Source organism: Pleurodeles waltl, chromosome 2_1, assembly GCF_031143425.1.
Source record: "Pleurodeles waltl isolate 20211129_DDA chromosome 2_1, aPleWal1.hap1.20221129, whole genome shotgun sequence".
In the NCBI taxonomy this organism is placed as follows: domain Eukaryota; kingdom Metazoa; phylum Chordata; class Amphibia; order Caudata; family Salamandridae; genus Pleurodeles; species Pleurodeles waltl.
In genome coordinates, this window is record NC_090438.1 from 674,424,230 (window position 1) to 674,450,593 (window position 26,364).

The 26,364-nt window shown below is 46.7% G+C and overlaps 1 protein-coding gene across 3 annotated transcripts in view; it reads left to right on the plus strand.

The window, feature by feature from the left end:
* Positions 1-26,364, plus strand: part of PIEZO2 (piezo type mechanosensitive ion channel component 2) — a 1,085,167-nt gene that overhangs the window by 532,008 nt on the left and 526,795 nt on the right. For all 3 annotated transcript variants that reach the window (XM_069216450.1, XM_069216468.1, XM_069216460.1), the window contains exon 5: positions 21,993-22,155. In XM_069216450.1, coding sequence (XP_069072551.1) covers positions 21,993-22,155 — 163 coding nt within the window. The remainder of the gene's footprint in view (positions 1-21,992; positions 22,156-26,364) is intronic.

Genomic DNA, 26,364 nt, shown 5'->3' on the forward strand with positions numbered 1-26,364 from the left:
AACGGTTATACAGCTGACTTTGATTTGTTCACATGTTTCAAGGACTAGTCAGTACTGAATTAAGATTAGGGAATTATGTGAGCTAACGTCTCTGAGACTGTAACTAATCTGGCAGTAAAGGAGACAACTGCATTCATTTGAACAGGGAGCTATGAAGGCCCCTTGCCAGAATGCTATTGATGTTATTCATGTGTGATGGAAATACATCCTGAGCAGAAATTCAAGATGGAGAAGATAGGTTTTAATTTTTTTCAGCAGATGCAGCTGGGCAAAGACAACCTTTAAAGTCACGCAGATGTAGAGGTGCAGTGTCAGGGATCTCACAAGCCATAAAGGTAGAACCAGTTCCAAGAGGGATGAGTTTTTTTCAGTCCAGAGCAACGCGGTCTTTTAGTTACAGGAAAAACTCTGTTTTGAAGGGGGATTTAATTTTAGTGGAAGGATTTCAGCTTATACTCTTATAAGTCCCTATACCTTTTCAGTTTCTTGATGTCAGATAGTTTGGTGTAGATAAAAGAGCTGAACCAAGGGATACTTGATAAATAAGGTTCGGAGGCGTGGAAGACCTTGAAGTCTGGATCCTTACAAACTGTGAACCCATACATCATTTAATGCTACAACCATGGGTCTAGAAAAATCAAAATTCAAAGTCTCATGATTAACAGTGATAGACAAAGAAAAGTGTATGGTCTGGATACACATACAACCTTCGTCCAGAGCATAATGTGCATCATCCAGTTTTGATTCTTCAGCATACTTTTCCTTCAGTCGGCGTGCTGATTTCCTTCTTTCAGTTATGTCAACACTTACACAATTCTGCTACTAATGTTCTGATCTGGACTACTGTAATACTGTCAAGCATAACAGATACTGGATATGTATGAATCATGTTTTAGATATCATTTTTGTATACTGCTTGAAACTACTTCATGACTGAAAGGCAAATAAAGACATATAAAAAAATGAAAGTACATCATTCAGTAATGGTTGATTGGCTTTTACATTAGTGTAACCTGGTCGAAGCCTGATTAATAAGATGTTAGTTGTGTAGGTTTAAGGATGTATTGTTAAGGTTGAAAAGATAGAGTTACATTTTGCTGGTTATTAATGCTTGCGTACTGGAGAGGGGTTTGGGATTGAAGCAAGAGAAGCAAAGAATACATTCCAAATATAAGAAATGTCTATAGTTTAAACATCTACTTGTTTTTATATGAACTAAAATTACACATATTTGCAAATGAACTGGGGCTGATGTACTATTTGTTACAAACCACTGCTGTCCTATTTGCCCAAATACTGGTTGCTTTGCGAAAGCAATTTGCAGTGCAACTGGTGGATCAAAATTTAGCATTGTAAATTTTCTATACTCTGGCATTTCAAATTGACCTGACTATTGAATTCAAATTAGGTAGATCGCCATTTGTGATCCCCTATGATTGGTTGGTGATGTGTTGGAACAACAGACCCCAACTGTGCATGTGAAATCCCAAATAGTATTTCAATTTTTTATTGCAGCCCATGTCCATTAAAGGGACTGCTTTTAGAAAATGTTTCCTCTTTGCCAATATTTTGGGATCAGCAAGCAGTGATCCATTGAACCACAACTTGCTCTGCCTGAGCCTGCTGACATAATTTCAAAAGGGGGCTATATCCCATGGGGACAGATTCACCTCTGCGAATCAGTTACCACCCCAAATTTGAAGTCGGTGACTGATCAATGGTTTGTGACCACAGTTGTTGCCACAAACCATAGACACATTCCAATGTGAATCCCAAAAAGGAAGGGTTGCCTCTTTCACACCTACTTGTATTGCAATTTGTAATGAATCACAAAAAACTATTTTACAAGTCTGAAAGAATTGTTCACCTGATGAAAGGGTTTCATGCATTTCAAAATGCATTTATGTGGCCTCAAGCCATATGCTTTGGCTAATCGTAGTCTTTGCAACTGCAAAATACCAGTGGTCATAAAGCCTTTATAAGCATCCATCATCAGAAGGATGTTTTTGAAGAATACATTCTAGTATACCACATGGTGTTATCAAACATATTTTGCTAGGATACTTCACACATCTAAGATTGTATGGAAAGAGCACTATGGGGGTCATTCTGACCTCGGCGGTAAAAGGCATATACCGCCGGTCAGAAGTCCGCCATTCTACCGCCGCGGTCATTCTGACCCACAACTGACAAATCCCCCAAAATCCGCCCTCCACAGCAGGCCGCCACATCAGCGGCCAGCGGTAAACTGGAGATGACCAAACCTCCACCGCCACGCCAACACAAACACGCCCATGTCATTCTGACCCACAAATCCACGCGGCGGTCTATCAACCGCGATAGCCCATTGGCGGTACACACCGCCGCGGTCAAAATACACACCCAGCACCAACACACAGCCACATTGGACATTTTGAAATACACACACCTGAAACACATACACACAACACTCCCACATACCCAACACAATATAAAACACACACCCACATCACCCACAAACCCCTACGACCGAAGATCAGAGACGAAGGAGAGAGAGACACATCACAGAATAGAGAGCTACATCACACAGAGGCACACTACACCATCACACACACCACATAGAAGCACAAAGCACCACACACCAACACACTCATCACCACATACACCACCCCACACCTCATCCACACCACCCCATGGCACCCCAAAGGCACCCACGGTTTTCGGACCAAGAACTCCGGGTCATGGTGGAGGAAATAATAAGAGTTGAACCCCAGCTCTTCGGCTCACAGGTGCAGCACACCACTATAGCCAGGAAGGCGGAGGTATGGCAGCGGATCGTGGACAGGGTCAACGCGGTGGGACAGCATCCCAGAAATCGAGACGATATCCGCAAACGCTGGAACGACTTACGGGGAAAGGTGCGCTCGATGGTCTCGCGACACAACATCGCAGTGCAGAAGACTGGCGGGGGACCCCCGTCCACTCCCCCCGAATTCACAGCATGGGAGCAAGAGGTACTAAACATCCTGCATCCTGATGGCCTCGCTGGAGTACACGGAGGAATGGACTCTGGTAAGTACAATCTCAACTACTTCACCCCCCCCCAGCATGCTAACCCCCACCCCCACCCTCACCCCCAACCCCCCATCACACATCCTCCCTGAGAATGTCTCTCCAGCACAACCCACCCAACACCAACCCCTGCATGCCACCACAAACTATAGACACCCATCACCTAAGCATGACCACTGCACATACCCCCCCCCCCCCAAACACCCCCACAACACCTCCCCCAAGGGAATGCCAGCACTGGGGGACAAGGGCACCCATAAATCGCACGCAATAGCACACACAGAAACAATAACCATACTCTCTTACCCCATGCAGGACCCGAACGCCAACACACCGGTCAGGAGGGTCCAGAAATGTCCTTTCCCCCCCCGGAAGAGGCCCCCACTGATGACAGCAGCTCTGTCGACCTGGAACCTGATGACCAGCCCGGACCATCGGGGACCTCTGGACAGTCGGTTCCCCTCAGGCAGCCACAGGCCACAGCAGACCCAACCCCCTCTGGGAACAACAGCACAGCTCCCACCCAGCGGGCCCATGCCTCTGTCTCTAGGACAGGTCAATCAGCGGTGTGTCTGCCACTACAGGGCACCCAGGCTAACCCACCACCCCAACAACAACAGGGACCTGGGGGCAGTGGTAGTGGGCACACCGTCCAGGGGACAGAGGCCGGGGGAAACCGGGCAACTCGGAGGGCTGCTGTGCGACAGGGGGGGGAGGAGAGGCCCAGGGAACCCACTCTCCAAGAGGCCCTCACCACCATCATGGCAGCCTACCACCACTCCCAAGAGACGATGGCGACGGTACTGGCCAGGTTCCAGGAGATCCAGGCACAGCAGGAGGAACGCTACATGGGGTTCAGAAATCAACTCACCAACATCTCTACCGCTATGGGGAGCATAGTCCAGGCCCTGAACCGTATTGAAGACACGTTGCGGGACCATGTGGCACCACACAGGGCCCCTGTCACTAGCCTGGACCAGGAACAGCCTGCCACCTCCGCCGGCGCTAGTGGACAGGAGGCCCCACCACAACGACAGGCCACCAGAACCCCACCTCCTGCTGAAGAACAACCACCCCGCAAGAGGAGCCTGAGATAAAAAAAATAGACAGAGTAGGATGTCAAGACCCCCGCCAGCATGAAATACCCCCTGAAGTCATCCCACTGTCCCACATTGCCACCCTGTCCAACCTTGAACTGCCCCTGCTCCATCCTTCCACAGGCATATGGACAATGCACCTGTGAGACTGAGAACTGTACTCTGCCATGGACATTACTCCACCCCCACCCATCACCGTGTTAATATAATGTACCATTATCTAGCACAAAAAATAAATCACTCAATGCACTGAAATCAATCAGGAGTCAGCCTGTATTATTTACAAATGTATAACACATTACAGATCAATTATGTTCTGTTAACTTTGTGCTGAACACATACCGAGGTCAATAAGCATTAGTCCATGGGCTAACCAAGCAGAAGTCACGCAGTGGGTCATACAGCACTGAAAAGGGAAGGGAAAATCAAACATCAGTTTAAAAGAACTGGGGGGAAATAGACAAAGTTGAGATGCAGGAGGCTTTCAGGAAAAGTAGAATGGCGTGGGTGATTCTTACCTGTGTGCTACTGAAAATACTGTTGGATAACTCTGTCCCTGTTGTCTGTGTCGTCCTCTGAGTCTTCCTCCTCTTCACTCTCCGCAGGCTCCACAGCTGCTTCAACACCACCATCTGGACCATCCTCCTGCAGGAAAGGCACCTGACGTCGCAATGCCAGATTGTGAAGCATACAGCAGGCCACGATGATCTGGCACACCTTCTTTGGTGAGTACATCAGGGATCCCCCTGTCATATGCAGGCACCTAAACCTGGCTTTCAGGAGGCCAAAGGTCCTTTCTATGATCCTCCTACTTCGCCCATGGGCCTCATTGTACCGTTCCTCTGCCCTGGTCCGGGGATTCCTCACTGGGGTCAATAGCCAAGGCAGGTTGGGGTAACCAGAGTCACCTATTAGCCACACACGTTGTCCCTGTAGCTGTTCCATCATATGAGGGATGCTGCTATTACGCATCACATAAGCGTCATGCACTGACCCAGGGAACTTGGCATTTACATGGGAGATGTACTGGTCAGCCAAACAGACCACCTGGACGTTCATAGAATGGTAATTTTTCCTGTTTCTGTACACCTGCTCATCGTCTTTTGGGGGTACTAAGGCCACATGGGTCCCATCAATGGCACCAATTATGTTGGGAATATGTCCAAGGGCATAAAAATCACCCTTCACAGTGGCCAAATCAACCTCCTCAGGGAATAGAATGTAACTCTGCATGTGTTTCGTCAGGGCAGACAACACTCTAGACAAAACTTTAGAAAACATGGGCTGAGACATTCCAGATGACATGGCCACTGTTGTCTGGAATGAGCCACTTGCAAGAAAATGGAGGACTGACAGCACCTGCACCAGAGGGGGAATTCCTGTGGGTTGGCGGATGGGGGACATCAGGGCTGGCTCCAGCTGGGCACACAGTTCATGTATAGTGTCACGGTCAAGTCGGTATCGTAGGATGATGTGGCGTTCTTCCATTGTCGACAGGTCCACCAGCGGTCGGTACACACGAGGATTCATCCTTCTCCTCGCAAGTCCCAGCGGATGGTGCCTAGGAAGGACAACATGGAGCACAGAGTCAAGCAAATCACAGGTACGTTCACCACAGCTTGCATAGCACACGGTTATCTATGTATTGAAAGGCGTGTATGTGTGGCAATGCAAGGCCTAGGCCTGTGTGACACAGTACAAATTATGCCATGTGGGCCCTTGAAATGGCGGCTGCCTGACCTGTGAAGTGGGACAATGGGATGTGAGGTCAATGCGCTGGCGGGGCACACCGGGGAGGTAGGCGGTCGAAGACCGCTATACGAAGACGCATTGGTTAACATTGAACCCTATGGGTTTCAGGAGCCAATGACAAGGTGCGCCGGCGGTCGCGGTACGCACCGCCGCGGGCGTGAACGCCATTTTCTATCTGCTTAATCACTCGAGACCTGATCATCCACAGGAGAGGACCTATACTGCAAGTGCTGCTGTGACCTCGGTCTGGAAGTGACAATGGCTGCTGCGACTGGGGAAAGGGCCCCTGCCTTCACGTTTGAAGAGTTGGAGAAGCTCGTGGATGGGGTCCTCCCCCAGTATGCGTTACTCTATGGTCCTCCAGACCAACAGGTAAGTACACCGGGTGCACATGGAATGGGCGATGCCTGTGTGGAGTGGGGTGGATGTAAGTTGGTGGGGTGGCGGGCGATGGAGGAGTGCAACGCACGACAGATGAGAGCATGTGCCATATGGCAAGGTTGGGGAGGGGGGACAATCACATCTAACATGCAGTAAATTGATGAATGTTTCCTTCCCACCCTGTACATGTCACATAGGTCAGCGCCCATCAGAAAGTCGACATTTGGCGTGCCATCGCCAAGGAAGTCCGGGCCCTGGGGGTCCACGTCAGACGGGGCACCCACTGCCGCAAGAGGTGGGAGGACATCCGCCGCGGGACCAGGAAGACAGCTGAGTCACTGCTGGGGATGGCCTCCCAACCTAGGAGGGGTGCCAGTCGTACCCTGACCCCCCTGATGTCCCGGATCCTGGCGGTGGCCTACCCTGATTTGGATGGGCACTTGAGGACATCACAGCAGACACAAGGGGGTGAGTATCAGCACATTCTGCTATCTTTCTGCGCAGTGGAGGCGTCCGGGTGGGGGAGGAGGGTTGTGGGTGACATTAGGCCAGGGCGCTTTCTGTAGTGTAGTCCTCTCCCTTAGGCATGGCCCTGTGCTCCCGGCCCCCACCTCTGTAGGGTGACAAGTACAGCTATTGATGGTCCAGCCTCACACATGTGCGCGTTTGTCGTCTCTAGACCTGTTGTCCTAGTCAGAAGTACTGAGTAGTGTACCCCGAAAGTGCGGCTTAGTGCATGAGGCTCCTGTGTCTGTCCTCTCCGCCAACGGTGTTGACATTGCATGCACTCAACCTGGTCTTCGTTTTTCTCCCCCCACCCTTCTTCTTCATCTTCTTGTGCATGTGTGCATTAGCATCATCAGGCGGACGAGATTTGGCATCGGAGCACGAGGGAGCTGCAAGTCACAAGGCCCCGGTGGGCCCAGGAACAGACACCGAGGGGACCAGTGATCCGGAGGGCGAGGGGAGCACCACAACGGGGACCGGTGGTGAGACCAGCGACACAGACACGTCCTCGGATGGGTGCTCCCTAGCGGTGGCGGCAACATCCGTGCCCCCGCCTCTACAGGTACAGCCGCCACCCAGCGCACCAGCCCTGCCCTCCCAGCAGCCCCTCAGCCTACGCTCCGTGCCCGCTCGCCCAGGAAGGCGGGCGTCTCCTTCGCCCCAGGCACCTCAGCCCCTGCCCCTGTCACCCCAGCTGCCCTCAGTGCGGAGCTCAGTGACCTCCTGAGGACGCTCATTGTTGGGCAGACTACCCTTTTGAATGCCATCCAGGGGGTAGAAAGGGAGGTGCATCGGAGCAATGCCTACCTGGAGGGCATTCATTTGGGTCAGGCTGCCCATCAACGATCGTTCAATGCTCTGGCCTCAGCACTGACGGCAGCCATTGTCCCTGTTTCCAGCCTCCCTCTTCTGACTGCCTCCAGCCTGTCTCTGTCTCCTGTTCCTCAGCCTATCCCATCCACACCATCTGACCAGCCTGCACACACCTCAACACTCAAGGGCAGCTCATCCAGACACAAGCACCACAGATCCCACAAACACTCACCCAAGCAACACCCAGATGCAGACATTCCAACAGTCACTACCACCTCTGTGTCCCCCTCCTCCTCGTCTCCCTCCTCCCTCCCTGTGACGTCTCCACTCACACCTGCATGCACACCAACATCAGCCAGTGCTTCCATCACCACCACACCCTCCAGTACAGTCCGCACGCGTGCAGTCACCACCCCCACTGCCATTTACACGTCCCCTGTGTCCTCTCCCACTGTGTCTGTCACCCCCTCTTCCAAGACACACAAACGCAGCCACCCACCCACCCAACAGACATCCACCTCACGACAGCCTACAGCACCAGCACCTTCACCCAATGACAGCACACCTGACTCTCCTACAACCACATCCTCTTCCTCCACTCCCATCACCACTTCTCCTACCCTTTACCTTGGCCCTAAAAAAGTTTTCCTCGCTAATCTTAACCTCTTTCCCTCCGATGACCCACCCCCTCCATCTGCAAAGAGTCCCAAGAGCACCTCAGCCACCACCAGCCCAGCTTCGAGTGTCACTGTTGTGCATGGGTTCTGGAGTCCACCCTTTGCCAGCAGTGACACTTCAATCAGCAGCAAGGACACATCCAGCCCCCCCCCAGGCAAGAGGACCAGGAAACAAAAGGGCCGCCGTGCGAGGACTGACACGGCTGCCCCTAAGGAGCAAAGTTCGCCCACTTCACCTGCCACAACATCTAGGGGAGGCAAGGGCCCGAGAGCCCCATCTAAGGAGCGAAAGGGCAGCAGGGCGGAGAAGTCAGGCAGCAGGAGCACGGAGCAGGTGGGCCCCACACGCCACATCCCAGCTGTAAGGGAGGACACCAAAGGGCCCAGGACTCCGTCATCGAAGGGTCCAGAAACATCACGGTCGGAGGGCGACTGAGCAGGGAGTCCAGCCCAGGTCTGGCTCCCTTGACTTACTGGATGAGCACCGCTGAACAGGGCCCGCCGTGCAGATAGGCACCGCCGAACAGGGCCCCGCCGTGAAGATAGGCACTGCTGAACAGGGCCCCGCCGTGAAGATAGGCACCGCTGAAGAGGGCCCCGCCGTGCAGAAGAGCACCGCTGAACAGGGCCCCGCCGTGCAGAAGAGCACCGCTGAACAGGGCCCCGCCATGAAGATAGGCACCGCTGAACAGGGCCCCGCCGTGAAGATAGGCACCGCTGAAGAGGGCCCCGCCGTGCAGAAGAGCACCGCTGAACAGGGCCCCGCCGTGCAGAAGAGCACCGCTGAACAGGGCCCCGCCGTGAAGATAGGCACCGCTGAACAGGGCCCCGCCGTGCAGAAGAGCACCACTGAACAGGGCCCCGCCGTGAAGATAGGCACCGCTGAACAGGGCCCCGCCGTGAAGATAGGCACCGCTGAACAGGGCCCCGCCGTGAAGATAGGCACCGCTGAACAGGGCCCCGCCGTGAAGATAGGCACCGCTGAACAGGGCCCCGCCGTGAAGATATGCACCGCTGAAGAGGGCCCCGCCGTGCAGAAGAGCACTGCTGAACAGGGCCCGCCGTGAAGATAGGCACCGCTGAACAGGGCCCCGCCGTGCAGAAGAGCACCGCTGAACAGGGCCCCGCCGTGAAGATAGGCACCGCTGAACAGGGCCCCGCCGTGAAGATAGGCACCGCTGAACAGGGCCCCGCCGTGCAGAAGAGCACCGCTGAACAGGGCCCCGCCGTGAAGATAGGCACCGCTGAACAGGGCCCCGCCGTGAAGATAGGCACCGCTGAACAGGGCCCCGCCGTGCAGAAGAGCACCGCTGAACAGGGCCCCGCCGTGAAGATAGGCACCGCTGAACAGGGCCCCGCCGTGCAGAAGAGCACCGCTGAACAGGGCCCCGCCGTGCAGAAGAGCACCGCTGAACAGGGCCCCGCCGTGAAGATAGGCACCGCTGAACAGGGCCCCGCCGTGAAGATAGGCACCGCTGAACAGGGCCCCGCCGTGAAGATAGGCACCGCTGAACAGGGCCCCGCTGTGAAGATAGGCACCGCTGAAGAGGGCCCCGCTGTGCAGAAGAGCACCGCTGAACAGGGCCCCGCCGTGCAGAAGAGCACCGCTGAACAGGGCCCCGCCGTGAAGATAGGCACCGCTGAACAGGGCCCCGCCGTGCAGAAGAGCACCGCTGAACAGGGCCCCGCCGTGAAGATAGGCACCGCTGAACAGGGCCCCGCCGTGAAGATAGGCACCGCTGAACAGGGCCCCGCCGTGAAGATAGGCACCGCTGAACAGGGCCCGCTGTGAAGATAGGCACCGCTGAACAGGGCCCCGCCGTGCAGAAGAGCACCGCTGAACAGGGCCCCGCCGTGCAGAAGAGCACCGCTGAACAGGGCCCCGCCGTGAAGATAGGCACCGCTGAAGAGGGCCCCGCCGTGAAGATAGGCACCGCTGAACAGGGCCCGCCGTGAAGATAGGCACCGCTGAACAGGGCCCCGCCGTGAAGATAGGCACCGCTGAACAGGGCCCCGCCGTGAAGATAGGCACCGCTGAAGAGGGCCCCGCCGTGCAGAAGAGCACCGCTGAACAGGGCCCCGCTGTGCAGAAGAGCACCGCTGAACAGGGCCCCGCCGTGAAGATAGGCACTGCTGAACAGGGCACCGCCGTCTCAAGCACCGCTCCGCTGGGCACCGCCGTCTCAAGCACCGCTCCGCTGGGCCCCGTTGTCTCAAGCACCGCTCCGCTGGGCCCTTCCTGTCAAGCACCGCTCCGCTGGGCACCGCCATCTCAAGCACCGCTCCGCTGGGCACCGCCGTCTCAAGCACCGCTCTGCTGGGCCCTTCCTGTCAAGCACCGCTCCGCTGGGCCCTTCCTGTCAAGCACCGCTCCGCTGGGCCCTTCCTGTCAAGCACCGCTCCGCTGGGCCCTTCCTGTCAAGCACCGCTCCGCTGGGCCCTTCCTGTCAAGCACCGCTCCGCTGGGCACCGCCGTCTCAAGCACCGCTACGCTGGGCACCGCCGTCTCAAGCACCGCTCCGCTGGGCCCTTCCTGTCAAGCACCGCTCCGCTGGGCCCTTCCTGTCAAGCACCGCTCCGCTTGGCCCTTCCTGTCAAGCACCGCTCCGCTGGGCACCGCCGTCTCAAGCACCGCTCCGCTGGGCCCTTCCTGTCAAGCACTGTTTACGGTTCACTGTGCCCACCATGCCTCCTCCTTGAACAGTGGAGACTGTAATCCACCTGATGGACTGTGGCTTTGCACTCCCCAGGATGGCACAGTGGGCAGCCCACCCACTGTAGAGACTTGTGAGACTGTGGCTTTGCACTCCCCAGGATGGCACAGTGGGCATGGTGGCCCCTTCGTGGATCTGGCGTCGTGGACTCATGTGGCTGTGGTGCCCCCCCTTCCCTTCCCCCTGAGGTGCCTGTAGTTTTTTCATCAGATGCCCCTGCAGTGTTCTCTCCAAAGGACTCAGGTCTCCTGTGTGGGCTTTGCCCTTGTGTCGCTACACTTTGGCCCACGGACAATTCTATTTACTTTTGATGTACAGGACTAATTATGTCTTTGCATTTTTCAGGAGGGTTTGGGTGGTGTCACTGTGCATTGTTGCTCTGCATTGGTGTGTACATAGTTTGGGGGGGTGGGGGTCGCATATGTGTGTGGCCGTAACCTTTCCTCCTCCCCCCTCCCGTGTGTCGTAGGTGCAGTACTCACCGTTGTCGTCTGCGCCGGCGTTCGTACTCGTGGTAGATGAGAAGGTAGACAAGAGCAGGTAGGATGTTTAATTCGGGTTCCATGCTGTCCTCCATACTCGTGGAGTGTGTTTTGGTGAGCGTTTTCACGTTTGTGGTCTGTTTCCGCCGTGTTTTTATCGGCGGGGCTCCCGCCCCGGAAAAGGTGGCAGATTGGTGAGTTATGATAGTGTGGGCGGTACATTGTCTGCCGCCTGCCTGTTGGCGGTGACCGCCGCGCTGTTTGTCTGTACCGCCGTGGCGGTCGGAGTGTTAATGTGGCGGGCTGTGTTGGCGGTTCCCGCCAGGGTCAGAATTCCATTTTTTCGACCACCGGCCTGTTGGCGGGTTGGCCGCCGCTTTATCACCGACCGCCAGGGTTAGAATCACCCCCTATGTGTCCTAAGTTTGGTTTCCAAATTCTTGCATTGTCTCCAGACATCATCTGTATACTGTAAGCTTTTTATAGAAGGAACATTCACAATTATGATGTGGTTGGTATTGGTCATTTTCCTCTGTGGATTATGTAAATTGACCTTGAATAAGTCTAGAGAGCTCTTTGCGCTTATTACAGTTTGGGCTCCAGCAAGGCTGGTCATTAAGTCAGTTTGAACCAATAGGTATTCTTGATGTTAACATTGTTTACTAAACAGCTTAATTATTCATTACACTGCTTCTTTCAAATGCATTTTTGTATTTAATATTTAATCCTACACCAGAATTGCATGAAAACTCTGTCTAAAGGATTGTCCAGTAGCTGTGTGAAAACAACGAAATTGTATGTTTTTCAAGTAAAACTGTGATGTAATCAAAAAATGTTTCCTGTGTATTGGAAACTAGACAATTGTTTCAAGGCCTCCATTACTATTTGACTGGCACTATCTGTTAAATTGTACAAAAAAGAACCTAGCATCTAATCACTAATGATATGAGTTCACCCTTGTGCATTGGTGTCCATTTGGCATACATCTTTTTTGAAGATTTCTGAAGTTATCATTTAGCTAAGCTTTATACATTCTTAAAACATTACACTCTTCACACTAATGGAATGTTTTCATTATGTACCGGTTGTGCATAATAGCCAGCACCACTGTCTGTTTTCTCAGGAACTGCTCATCATTTTGCTAAAATGTTAAATTTGATTGAAAGTATTTGGGACAGTGAAGCTATACAATTAGTTCTTCTGCAAGCAGTTTCTTCAGTCATACCACTGTTCCTTCAAGATTTAAGGCCTCATTATGAGTGTGGTAGTCTTCAAACTGCCACACTCGCAGTGGCAGGTGGGACCACTGCACTCCTGGTGGCCCCACTCCCACATTACGACCCTGACGGGCGGGACCACCAAAAGACCTCCGGCACTGCCAGGAATGTGGTTCCCGATGGTTAGACGGCGATCTGAGTTGTAGTCAGCCATGCGGCGCTGAACTCAGCGCAGCCATGCTGATTACAACTCAGTTTTCTGTCAGCCTTTCCAAGGCGGGGTGACCGGAAAGCCAGTGCTGGGGTCCGAGGGGGGCCCCTACAATAGCTGCGAATGTTTCAGACTGCTTATGTGTGACATTTTCATAATTTCAGTGTAATTATGAATGACATTCAATGACTATGAATGACACTTTCTCGAGAGCAAAGTTAAGCAAAAAAGACGAGGGAAACATATAAATATCAGAAATTACAACCATTGAGCAACAAGAAACTCTAAGATCTTAAATCTGCTGCAAAGCACGAGGAATGGAAGGGCACTAACCTAGTTCCCAGTTTACTTATGCCCATGATCATGACGCGCTAAAGTCAATTAAGTGACAATTGGAAAAGTTGCTAGTAGGTATTATTAGTCTGTAGTGATCAGAACAATAAAAAGGTATTGCATTTATTTTGCCACCCATGCACTACAGTCAGCAAGTGTTAAGCCATCCCATCTACTTGGCCCCAATACTTTTGCCAACAGCTGCAACATAGTTCCAAAACACTCTGAGGCCTGGTCGGGTAAAAGCGCCTATTCTCAGGTGCTTAAGTAAGCTTGCCCATGTGTCAGAGGGCACTCTTACGGCTGTTTTGATCATGGGTGCTGTCTGCCACAAGTGTTACTGTCTGGAAGCTAAATGAAAACAGTAGAGTCATTCACAGCAATGCAGGGAATAAGCAATATCTTGCTTAGCTTTCTCTTCTTTGTTGCGTGACAAATTACCAATCATGCGGTATTGTGGTAACTTTATTTAAATTGCGTTTCCCTAATGTGACATGCATGGCACATGGGCAGTGCAGACCCCCTCTCCACCCAGCACCCTCGGAATAAGCAGACAGTGAGCATTCCGAGCGTGCTAGTGTGCCACGGTATTGTCCTCGGCTCCCTACAATACCGTAGCACTGTTCCCACAGGTCAGCCCGTCAGGAATGCCGTAATACAATGTTCCTACTTGTCAAACAACTGGAGCGGACGCCGCCGGCATGGCAGTGGCATCCTCCCCACAGCACTGGCAGTCCCGTGGTGGGACCATCAATGTCATAATGAGCCCTTAGTCATTACTTTTGGTATGTCCTGATCAGAAATGTTTGGAATCTGCTGCATGACTCATGTTCTTTTACATGTCACAGGATTCTGTCTGACATGCATGTTGGCATGCTTAAATCTGTCTTTACGTTTTCCAGTTTTGAATTCTGAAAGCTATCAATTGCTGATTTTCCTTAGAGTTTCTTCAAATTTCTAAAATTTAACAAATGTAATAATTTTGTGGTGTGAAGATCAAAATGGCATAAAATATTTATCATAATTCTATTTATGGTATTTTGGTAGCAAAATGGCACAGTTGTTTACAATTTAATAATTTTACCAAAACACAATTTATTCTATAATTAATGTACAAACTGGGTTAAGGAGCTTTCAAGATCTTTAATTACCATGGCAGGGTAATTTAGCATGCTTTTGATAGTTCAATTTGGAATGCTTTATTGTAATGAGTACCAAATATGTTTTATACAGAACATTGCAACGGTCTGCAGAAAATAATGTACTTAAAAAGTTATGTGTGCGGATTAACACCATTACATTCTTATATGCTCATGTGCTGCATGTCCTTCATCTTCATTTAACTCTTGCTGTGTCTGGAATTCAGTCATGGGGGAACAGTTACATCATAAGAGCATTCTGAGCTGTGGCATCTGTTGGAGAAGTCTTGTGATATTTGTCCAAAGTCTTGATTTTATTTGGCATTCTGTGAAGGATACCTAGAAAGTGTGTGACTGGTGCTCGTTATAAGCTTTTTTGTACAGTTAGATCACATCAAAGCTAGAACATAGGTCCTGGTTTACTAATCTATTTTGTAGTTGAAAACACTTTGATAAAACAACATCGGAGCATTTGCAGACCCAAAATGAGATTCTCTCATGTACAAATCCCATTTTAGGAGTCAGTAAACCTTTACTAATTCCTAAAATGGTATTCTGAATGTATACTGATTCACAATTTGGAAGGGCGTGTTGTAGGTCTCTCTTCCAAACTGTGAATTTGTGCCCTATGCTTTAAAGGTTTGTGCCTGGAATATTGGTTGCAAACCTTTAAAAAGTTGTTTACTTCCAAGTTGGGGTAGTAACACATTCCATAAAGGGAAGAGTTCTACTTGAGGACACTTTCTGTTTGGGAATTTTTGGAAAATGTTTCATTGGGAGTAGAGAATGATCAAGGGGACCATTGAAACTTTTTGAAAAGTTTACTTTATTTAAACATAATCACAAACATGGAGGTCTGCTGATCTTTGCAGCCCACAATCGTATTTGTGGTCAACCAGGGTGAGTCACAATTTGCAACCTAATTTATTAATATTATTGCAGTAGGCCATATTGCACTTCATTATGAATTGTACTTTTGTGAACCAACTTAATAGCATAGGATGGTTCATAAACTTCAAAACTGGACTAAAAGATGCTGGTTGCAAAATGTAAACAGGTTTTGCTACTGGTGTGATGATACTTCTAGACCATGCCTTTTTAACAAATAGCAATGTACTCTAGACCCCTATTCCTAGCCAGCCATTTGTAGACTCTTTCAGTAAACTACATTGAAGGGGCTGCTCCAGCAAAAGGTTTATGAATAGAAATTTATTTCACTAAGGCTGAAAATAAGAGCCTGTAATTTTTATTTTAAAGAATAACATAAATGTAATGAATTAGATTAATGTAATTCCTTGTAGAACTTTTTCCATTCCTTTACTCAATAGTTTTTTTTTATTGTTTTATTTTCATCAATCAAAGCAATTTCTCTAATGATATCACCTTTTCTACTGTAAAACACGTATTTTTTAATTGATTAGATCACTTCTCTACAAATTTCACCTTACATTTGCAAAGTCCATTTAGGGGTGACTTTAAAATTGCCATTACTACAGAAAGTGATTTGCACAACATTTGTGAATGTTCCACATGCATAATTATACATGCATTATCATAATTTTGCCACATATTGATGCCTGTTGAAACTCCAGTTCCAATACACTCATGCTTATGTCACATGGGATTTACATAACCTGTGCTTGAACAATGTTGACATTTTGATGAATTTCTGTTTTGGCAATTATGTGAATGGTATGGCTGCATAAATTCATACTTTTATCAGGAGTATGTTACATTTGCTGAGGAAACCTGACGCGCAGTTTATATCGGACGGTGGCCACAGTCTTAATGTTTCATACTATGCATTTGATTATAGGGAACCCTACTTTTTAGGGAAAGAGGTGGATAGGAGGTATCATCAACACCCAATGTACCAAACTAACCTGTAGATATAGAAAAAACAAGTTTCTTTCAAATCATTCTATGTTACTAAAGTGATAACTCTAGACTGCATTTTTCTTCCTCGCTACCATTACGTGGAGTGTAACAGCCTCAAGCTACTTCTGATTCAAATGGCTCATTATGTATCCACTTGAATATTATCCTACACAGTCCCACTTATGAAATCCTAGCACCTTATGTTATCACCCCATCATGCTATCCCACAGAGAAGTTAGCCAGTGAGTTCAGTAGGGACCCACAGAAAACTTAGGGCAGTATGGCAGATCATACATACCAAATCCACATAACCAAGTATCTGGAATTCTCCCTAGCCCACAGAATATAATCATTCTGGCTAAAAAGTCACAAACAGAAGTTTGCATTGTGTTAAAAAAATCTACATAAATTCTAGGAATTTAGTATCTGCCACCAGAACTAAAATAATTAATCCAAATTAATAATTCAGGGGTGATGTAGCAGACATTCAGGTGCTCATGCCGACTTCAGTGGAAACTAAACCCCCACGCCAGCGGCGGTGCAGACCGCCAAATAACGAGTGTGGCAGTTTGGCCTGTGCAAAACCGCCATTTCCCCATTGCTACCGCCAGGGTGGCTGGACCCGCCAGGCCAAAGACGGGCATCTCCAACCTGGAGGGCCACCCAATACTACCGGCGGTATTCCGAGTCCCCGTTCCGCAAGGGAGTCTGTGGCAGGAGCACTGCCACGAAATCCCTGGCGGAAAGGCTACAGGCAAAAGGAATTTGCATTCCTGTTGCCGATAGATGACTTCACCCCACTCCCAGTAGTGACCCACCCCACCCCCCAGTAGAGACCCCCGATCTCCATACTGAACCCCGCCCCCCAAATACACGCACACCCTGACACACACACACACACACACTCACAACACCCTTACACACATGCGCACATACACACGCATCACCACAATTACACACAGACACACACACACAAACACTCCTCTCCCATCCCCCATGCAGTACACGCATACACACACTCACACCCATTCACACACCCACCCCGTTCCCTTGTGGAGGACACTTACTTTGTCCGACGAGGTGCTCCTCCCTGAGGGGACAGGATCCGGATCTCCCACCGCTGTTCCTGCACCACTGTTCCTGCACCGCCATCAGGACACCGGTCGTAATATGGCTGGCGGAGTCCTTTTGGTGGGGCGGGGCCGGCGGTGGGCCCGCCTCAGCACTTCCAGCCACCAGCACCAATACAGAAGGATTTCTGCCCAAATTGAGGTGGAAATCCTTCAGTATTCAGAATATGGCGGTCGGAGGACCGCCAGCACTGGCAGTCCCCTGGTGTCCGCGACTTTGGCAGTCTCACCAGAAGACTTCCGAAGTGGGAATGAACACCTCAGTCTGTCAGCTCTTTGGGTAGGTAGAGTTTTTTACAAGGATATGCCAGAAAGCTATTGCAATTTCTAATGTTGTGGCATGGTGAATTGAATTAGAGTGGAAGGAAATTATTTGGTGCCTCCAAACATTGGAATAAACTGTCAGTTCAGATTTTTAACATGGTCAGCTGCTAGTATTCCTGAAGGTGACTAAAATCTGCCTTCTTTCAGTTCTGTTTATTTGTGTAAAATATACTATCATAATACTCTGTACTTTTCAAGAAATACACTAACTATGAGTTTAATATTACTAATAGTAATTGTATGACTGAGGAGACTCCACACTCATGGCAGAGACTCCGCACATAAAAAGAGAAGCCTGTCCTATCTTTTTATGTCTGGAGTTCTGCCCCCTGCTGCAGAGTCTACGCAGTTGTAAAATTACTATCAGTAAAATTTAACTTGTAGTTTGTGTATACCAAAATAAAATAGTAAACTTACACAAAAAAGTGTGAGTTTACCTCTGTAAATCAGGGCATTAGATTTTATTTTTAAATGATTATGTCTAATACTGAGAACCTGAATTTATTCGTACGAGTCTTTTTTCTTGTTGGCAAGGAAACAAAATGAAAGTATGTCATTAAAATGCTAAGATTTTTAAGCATTTTCTCTTCCTGATGATTGGTATTAAATCCTGCTTGTGGCAGCATTACTAATGTAAGGAAATGGCTTGATTGACTTTGTAGTATAAGCATACTTAAACTGTATTTTTTTGTGTTGAATAGTCCAGGATCGTCCTGGAAATATCACCTTATAAATGTACTCTTTTTATTGATTTTTTCCTGCTGCACTTTTGTGGATGTCTGGATATCACACCCGGTTTCCTTTTCAACAAAATCCTTCCAAACTGAAGGAATTAATTGGCTTGGCACCTAAACTTGTAGAGGCAAATTTAGAAAGAAATCATGCAGTGTACTAGAGCAAGCAAAATTGCTGAGTTGGGTTGTGTGAAAGGAAAGGAATAGAAAAGAATAATGTCATTTCCACGAAGATATTTAGCATAGGGTTTGTGCAGAGAAGGTACCCTTCCAGTAGAAAATATTTTGCTTTAACATTGTTTAAAACTATAACAACGTTCATGTGTTCTGGTAGTATAGCACATGTGCAAAGTTAGAAACGTTTTGAAAAAAGAAGACTTCTCTCTAATGTTTACCTGCCTTGCAGAGCTTTAACGTTTTGGCACAAATTCCTGTCTACTAATATTAATAGATAGAGATTTGATTCAGACCCATGTTTGGTTGCATTGGTATGCTAGTGTACTACCCATGGCACACCCCCGTGAAGTTAAGTAGTAGAAAGTGCAACTTTGCATTTCTTTGGTGTTACCTTGCTGCTGCACTGGAAACCAAATCCCAAACTCAGCACCTTGCCCCGGTTTCCATCACTTTTGCAATGCAAATCCAGTCTAAAATGTTAGTAGAGATCCTCCATAGTGCTAAGAAACAAAAACATGCAAAACATGTGAACATGATATATCAAAGACATCAGAAAAGAGAGCTAGGTGTACAATACGAACAGGAAATAGAAAAAGATTTATGGTGTTATCACCTTACACTTAGCAGGAAAACTTTATTTTGTTTACCTAAACAGTTAGGCCTAAATTTAAGGATGGCCTTGCGCCATCTAATGCCACATTGGCGTCACTTTTCTAACTCACATGTGCCATTAGATTGCCAAAAATGCCAGGACATATCTACAAAGTGGCGCAATGCATGCATTTGTGACCCTTTGCGGCATGCATAATGTATGCAAAGGGGGTGTTCCAGCGCAAGGAGGCCTGCAAAAATGGTGCAATGAAATCCACAAGATTTCATTGTGCCATTTTTTGCGTCTTTTTTAATGCCTGCTGAAAGGACTCACATTGGAGCAAAGCGCTACAGCAGTGTCAGCAATTTTGGCGTTATGTTACCTAATACCTCCATGGTGGGTTGTATCTTAAAGACGGCGCACACATGGTGGCGTTAGGGTGGTGCACGGAGATGCAAGACCTTAGATCCTTATGACAAGCGTACTGCAAAGCACGCTCTGTTCAGACCCAGTTGTGATAGTTTATCCACACATGAAGCTTTTAGTGTGGGTCAAATATTTTAATGATTCAGAACAATATTAACAGACTTTTGCAAGATTCTCACAGAATTTTAGAAATAATTGTCATTGTGATCCAGTACCCATAATATATAATAATAGATAGTGCCAGGCAGTTCCGAATTTTTGGGAGTAAATCATATCCTATAAATACACAGTAATGTTATATATTTACTTATTCATTTATGTGGTTTTATAGTGTGGCCATTACCCAAAGGTGTTTGGATGCTTTGCATTATAAATACGGCGTTACATAGGCAAATAGATTAAATTGTCATAAATAATGAGTAAAAGAAAGAACATAGATGCAAGTTTAGGAAGTTGCCAAATAATATTGACGTAGAGAGGGAAGTCTCAGGGCATGGAGGATGGTTTTTCCCCTTTATTGAATAGGTCTGAATTCACCATGCACAAATCTTACATATGCGAGTCCTCCTTGAAAATTCTGAAGTGTTCCCAAAACATAAGGTAATCATATGTGATCAAATTGCGTACTGTTTGATGCTGTTCTGTGTGAGCCACCCCTATCATGCATTATACATCACCTTTTGATATTGAAAACTATGTGCCATGTTTGCCAACTCAAACAACAAATTTAGTTTCAGTGCTTCAGGGATGAAGGCCTGCAAGTGAAAAAAGACCTCTATTCCTTTATTCACATTCACAAAATGTATTTTCTTTTGTTACAATTTAACAAAACTTTGGCATAATGTGAAGAACATTGTAGAGGTAGGGTGGGGTGAGGATTCAGCAGTACCCTCAACTGCTGTATTCTCCACCCAGTCCCTGAGCTCACATTTACAAACTGGAAGTTGTCCCTCATTAACAACTTACACTTTAAAAAGGACATGCCATCCACGTTGAATAGTCTTTGTTTTTGCGACTTGCAGGGTTTGTGAGCTCAAAACCTTTCCTAGAGCATTTCTTCCCTCACAGGAGTCAAAACCCGGCGAGGTCAACAAATCTTGGGGCCCAGCAAAAGGGTGTGGAAGACAAAGCATCAAATTTCAATACAAGCCAATTTAATTACATAGTATGACCAATGTGGCCAAACAAGGAAAACTCCAGTAGATAATTAGTTAAGGGGTTTTATTACAAGCTTAGGTTCAAAGTCAGGTAGACAATTTTCAATACACAGTTATAAAGATAGGGCCCAATTCACATAGGTAAACTTAGACCAAAAGTCTAAGTTTAGACCTAAAGTTTTACTTCACTCTTAGTAAAGTTAGACTTTTGATCTAGGTTTAGACTTTTGGTCTAAACGTAGACCAAAAGTCCAACTTTACTCATAGTAAAGTTAGACTTTTGGTCTACGTTTAGGCTTTTGTTCTAAACTTAGACTTTTGATCTAAGTTTACCTTTGTGAACCGGGCCCATACATTATCATCAGGGGGCGATGAAGCAAGTTCAAGCGAACTAACTAGACAGAACATAAGCAAAATTACCTAATGTATCGAAAACAAGCATTGCTCTGTTTTAATAAGCATTAAGGCAAATCAAATCATTAAGGTTCAGCTAAAATTAGGGATTAGCATGTGCTGGGCAGAACCCATATGGGCTAAAGGCAAAAAGGACAAAAATAATTTTGAAATAGGAAATCTTGGGCAACAGATCACAAACTAAGGCGGGAGAAAAGTAAGTAAAGAAGCAAGCTCCAGAAGCTCGATCAAGATTCTTCCTCTTTCCTGATGAAACTTTAGATGAAAGGACATTATTGCTGTAATACAAAACTCCAAAACACCAACACCTCTGAAATTCACTGATCATGGTCACTTAGCTATTGATCCATGACACCACCCTCTATGTAATGTTTCTGTGGAGCTACCCTTCTTTCTGCCTCATCAAATACTTTGATATTTGTTTAAAGAAACAATTCAAAGTAATGTAATGTTTAATTTAGGAATTGTTCAAGTTGGGACTCTGGATACAGAATTGTAAATTGAATTAACAGTTACTCCACTCATTGCCCTGAACTCTACATTTGACCTGACACAGGAGAACATGGAGTGTTGCTGACACACTCTAGAGTGTACTTTGAATGCATTGCCTGTAGTGGGTGGTAAAAAGTGGTTGACTCCACTCTCATTTATAATCCCAATATTCCCTTTGCACATTGGAATAATGTGATGTTACATTGGAAGTTACTGCACAACAAGTCTTTACAGTGGAACATGTGGCACATCACATTTGCATTAACGTCATCTTACTATTTCTTGTCTTTGAAGCATGAAGGGTGTAGATGCTGGAAATGGACTCCGGATGTTTGTACCAGACCTTGGGATGTTCATCGCTAGTTTGGCCACTTGGCTTGTCTGCAGAAACCTCGTTCAGAAGCCACTCACAGAAGAAGCAGCACAATATAACTCTCAGTTTGAGAATGAAGAGATGGTATGTACCTGTACATGAGTGTATAGGAGAAATGTGTCACTTTGAACCTCTTTATAGCATACATGCATATAGCACTTTAAACCGCTTTTTAGCATACGCATATACAACACTCAGCGCCTGATTACGACCTTGGGGGAGGATATTACACTGTCACAAACGTGACAGATATCCCACCCGCAGTATTACAAGTTCTATTATATCCTATGAAACTTGTCATTCGGCAGGCTGGATGTCTGTCACATTTGTGACAGTAATCCCCTCCGCCAAGGTCTTATTCAGGACCTTAGTATGGCTTTATAGCATTCACATATATTTAAGTTCACTCTGAACTAGCTTGTGAGACTTACAGATTTTTAATGAAAATAATTGCCTCTTTCCGTGTCCTATGAAATAGGGAAAGCAGATTCCGATTCACAAAGTAGACAGGATCCCCTCAATGTAATGTGATGGTGGATTTAATGATTGCATAATTTACAGGTCACCATTAGTCAGTGCTTAGTGAGGAAGTATGTAATTTCAAGTTTGAGTAGTAATAAATGTGTAAATGATCACATGAAGCAAAAGACATTGGGGCATATTCATAAATCAGTTTGCACCTTGTTTGCACCATGCAGTGTGGTATATGCTCAACGCAAACCTCTAAGACAGATTTATGAAGCCATGCAAAGCCAGCGTAAATCTCTGTGTTGCGCTATTCTTCCCTGGTTAGGCATTTCATGGGTGTTGTGGTGGGTGTTCCCCTTCAACTCCTATAGATTTTGACGCATTCCTCAATTTACAAAGATGTGTAAACCTGGGAATGCACCAAAATCTGATTCCTTCCCGGGGGGGGGGTGGCATAATGAGGAAAAATCCTTAATTTCTCCTTATTTCCTCTTTCTGTGTGTGCTGCATTGTGCCATCAAGCCAGTGGGCTCCCGACGGCTGTATTATGGGATTACTGCAGGACTGGTGGGGCCACCTCTGCAGTCAGTGTAGCAGACACTGGCTCCTGCTGAAGCGTGCCAATACCAATGCCGGCTGCACTGTTTGCTTGCACAGCCAGCAAGTCGAGAGCACTGTTGCCATGCACTATGTCAGGCATGGCAGACAGGGTGCCCTGCAATGATGGTGACGGGGGGCCCGTGCAATTCCAACAGCATTGGCAATTGCCTTCCTGGGGTCCCCCTGTGGCCTCTTTCCTGACTTTCTGTCAAACTTTTCATAGTGGTGTCTTCACCATGAAAAGATCGGCGCACAGGCAGGTCAGAATATGAATGGTGGTGCCACAGTGAGGCAGGAGTTGGCAGTGTCGGTGGTCTTATGGCGTTCCAATGGCCACTATACAAATCGGGCAGTCAGACCACTAAGAACATGACGGTTGTGCCGCCAAAGCTGGTACAGCAGTCTTGGAACTGCCGTACTCATAATCAACTCCCAAGTTTCTGGAGATTTAGGGCCTGATTACGACATTGGTGGATGGGATACTCCATCACAAATGTGACGTATATCCCATCCGTCATATTACCAGTTCCATTATATCCAATGGAACTTGTAAAACGGTGGGTGGGATATTTTGTGACGGAGTATCCCATCCGCCTAGGTTGTATTCAGTCTCTTAATGTAAATCTAATCTAAATGCATATTTTAAGTTTTTAAGTTTTTAATTTTTTAACTTTGAAATGCTGCAGAAGCAAAATGTGAATGAAATGTGAATAGAACATTAGATAGAGAGAACTGAATATATTTACATATTTATGCATTTTTATTGGGTGTTCCTTAAACATGAAGCTGGCAAGACAGCTAAAGCTGCTTCTGAGCCAGACCTAAACATGGCATCTGAACTGAAAGGAAACAATTAAAATTACATGGGAAAAATATAATTGCAATTACTTGTCTTTACATATATTGTGGACAATGCTAAATAATCATTTTTGAGTCATCTCCCAAAAGATTGGAAAATCTGTGCAGTAACATTCACAAGTGCACATTGACTGTGGTTACCTAAGCTGCATCTCAAAGATTTTCATAAGAAAAAAGTATTAAACACATTTTACAAAATCATAGTATGTGGTGTTTTCAACTACAAAAAATAAAAAAGCTGATTTACATTGTTTTTGCTGCTTTTTCAATAGGGATTCTTGCAGAATAACTCTACTCTTTTCAAATATGAAATATTGCTTGCCATTCCTTCAGCTACAGAGAGCAAACAAAGTGTAAAATAAGTTTGTCCTATCTCCCGTGGCACAAAATAGTTATGTAACTCAACCTGTGTGCCCTTCCTCTTTATGCTAGAAGAAAAAGAGGAGCAAAAATGGTTGTGCTCCATTTTTCACCACTATATAATTTTGCCACATATTGGAATTAAATCAGACAGCCTTATTTGGGTCAAAAGCAGTGGTTCCCAACATGTGGTCTCGGACTCCTGGGGGTCCGCAAAGCCTCCTCAGGGAGTCTGCGACTACTTAGAAAATTCAGTAATATTAGCAGATTAGGTCCCCAACTTTCAGTAATGACTCAGTGAGGGGTCCTCGGATTCCAATGATGATTCGGTGGGGGTCTCCGGGTTTCAGTATTGATAAAGGGGGGTGTGGATACAGAAGTCAAAAGGTTGGGAACCACTGATCTGAATAATTAAGCTTAGCTTCTGGATTTATTTTAAAAAGTACATTGTGAGCGGGTATGAGGACGGTTAGTAGATATTACAGGATGAGTAAAGCAGGTTGCGTCACATTACCTTTAAGTATTCAGTTCAATATCACGATGCTGATCAGGTATTTGTCTGCAGATGGATAGGAAGCTGAAGAGTTGTTCTATAGCTGACCTTTCAAAGTTCTATACTACCGTTTAGCCTGTGTAACCCTACTTTATTCCTGACTACAGACTGATTTAACTGTCTAGATGATCTCATGCCATCAATTTGTCAAGAAAATACAATACAAAATACAAAATGAACAAGTAAAGACAGTAAATGGGCTCAGAGTCCATCCCCTTCAACTATTGGCTTCCATGTGTTTTTCATGGTTTGACTTTGCTTGACTTTGCTTGGTCGGGTTGTCAATTAAGACCATTGGATTTTATGATGATTTAATTGCCCCATTAATTTACCCATTAGATCAGCCAGTGTGTGTTTGTTGTTGTTCATACTTTAATGACCTGATGACATTTAAGCTCTCGATTGTGGGCCTTTTTGGTTATGAAGTGCATGCTGTTTGGATGATTTAGCTTCTCATAAAGAGACAGTGCTATTAAATAACTGCATTTGCAGATTCTTTTCTTTTGCTGTTTCCTTTTGCTTTTTTCATTTGCTCTCATGGCAAATAGTTTTTGGATGTACACGTGCATGCTTTTAGCCATTTTTAAAGCTACAACAAAAGTTACGGTCCTTTGTCAAATCTACCATGCAATGTGTTGTTGTGTATGCTACCACTTAGAACATAAACGCCATCTTCCCTTTTCTTAACATCTTTCTTTAGGGATTTTAGCTGAATTCTGTAAGCGAAGTATTTTCAGAAAAGGGCCTCTTCTTCCAGTTCAATATTCCTGTAGCACAAGATGTGTTTTGGTAATGGGAATATGGGACAGCTTGGGACAAAGTCGCTAACCTATTACCAAACACTTCCCCTAACAGAAAGCCAGGATGCTAGGCTTTGGCAATGTTTGTTATTGTATGCCTTTTTTCATTAGCAGACCATGCGTAATTGACGCTACATACCCAGGAAATGGAAACAATAGTGTAATTTGAGTTTGTTCAATTGCAGGCATGGCGTGGATGGATAGTATTTAGCAGAAGACAATTATTTAAATGTTGGACGAGAGTCAGTGTAGTGGCTAGTGAAGACTGATATTTTTGTTTATTCCTCTTTCTTGATTCATCCACCCCATTTGCAAGGGTAATGAAAAAAGGTATGAACTAAGCACGCTATTAAGCAATAATAGAAGAGGCAATGATCCAAATCTTCACACAAATACATGAATGAATAATATTGAACAGGTATGTGAGGAAGGTGGTCGTCGTCTCATCGATACCAGGCTTCTCACATGCTCTTTCCAAGCCAATGAGCACTTCACTGCTGCACGGGTTCCTGTTCCACGGCAGGGAACGGATGCAAGTGCAATGTAATTTGTAGCAGGTCATTTTCTGTCAGTAACCACCTGCAATTCTTTCACTGACATGTCTTTTATGTTACGAGCTAACAGGCACCTATTATGCCTTTATTATTATAACCA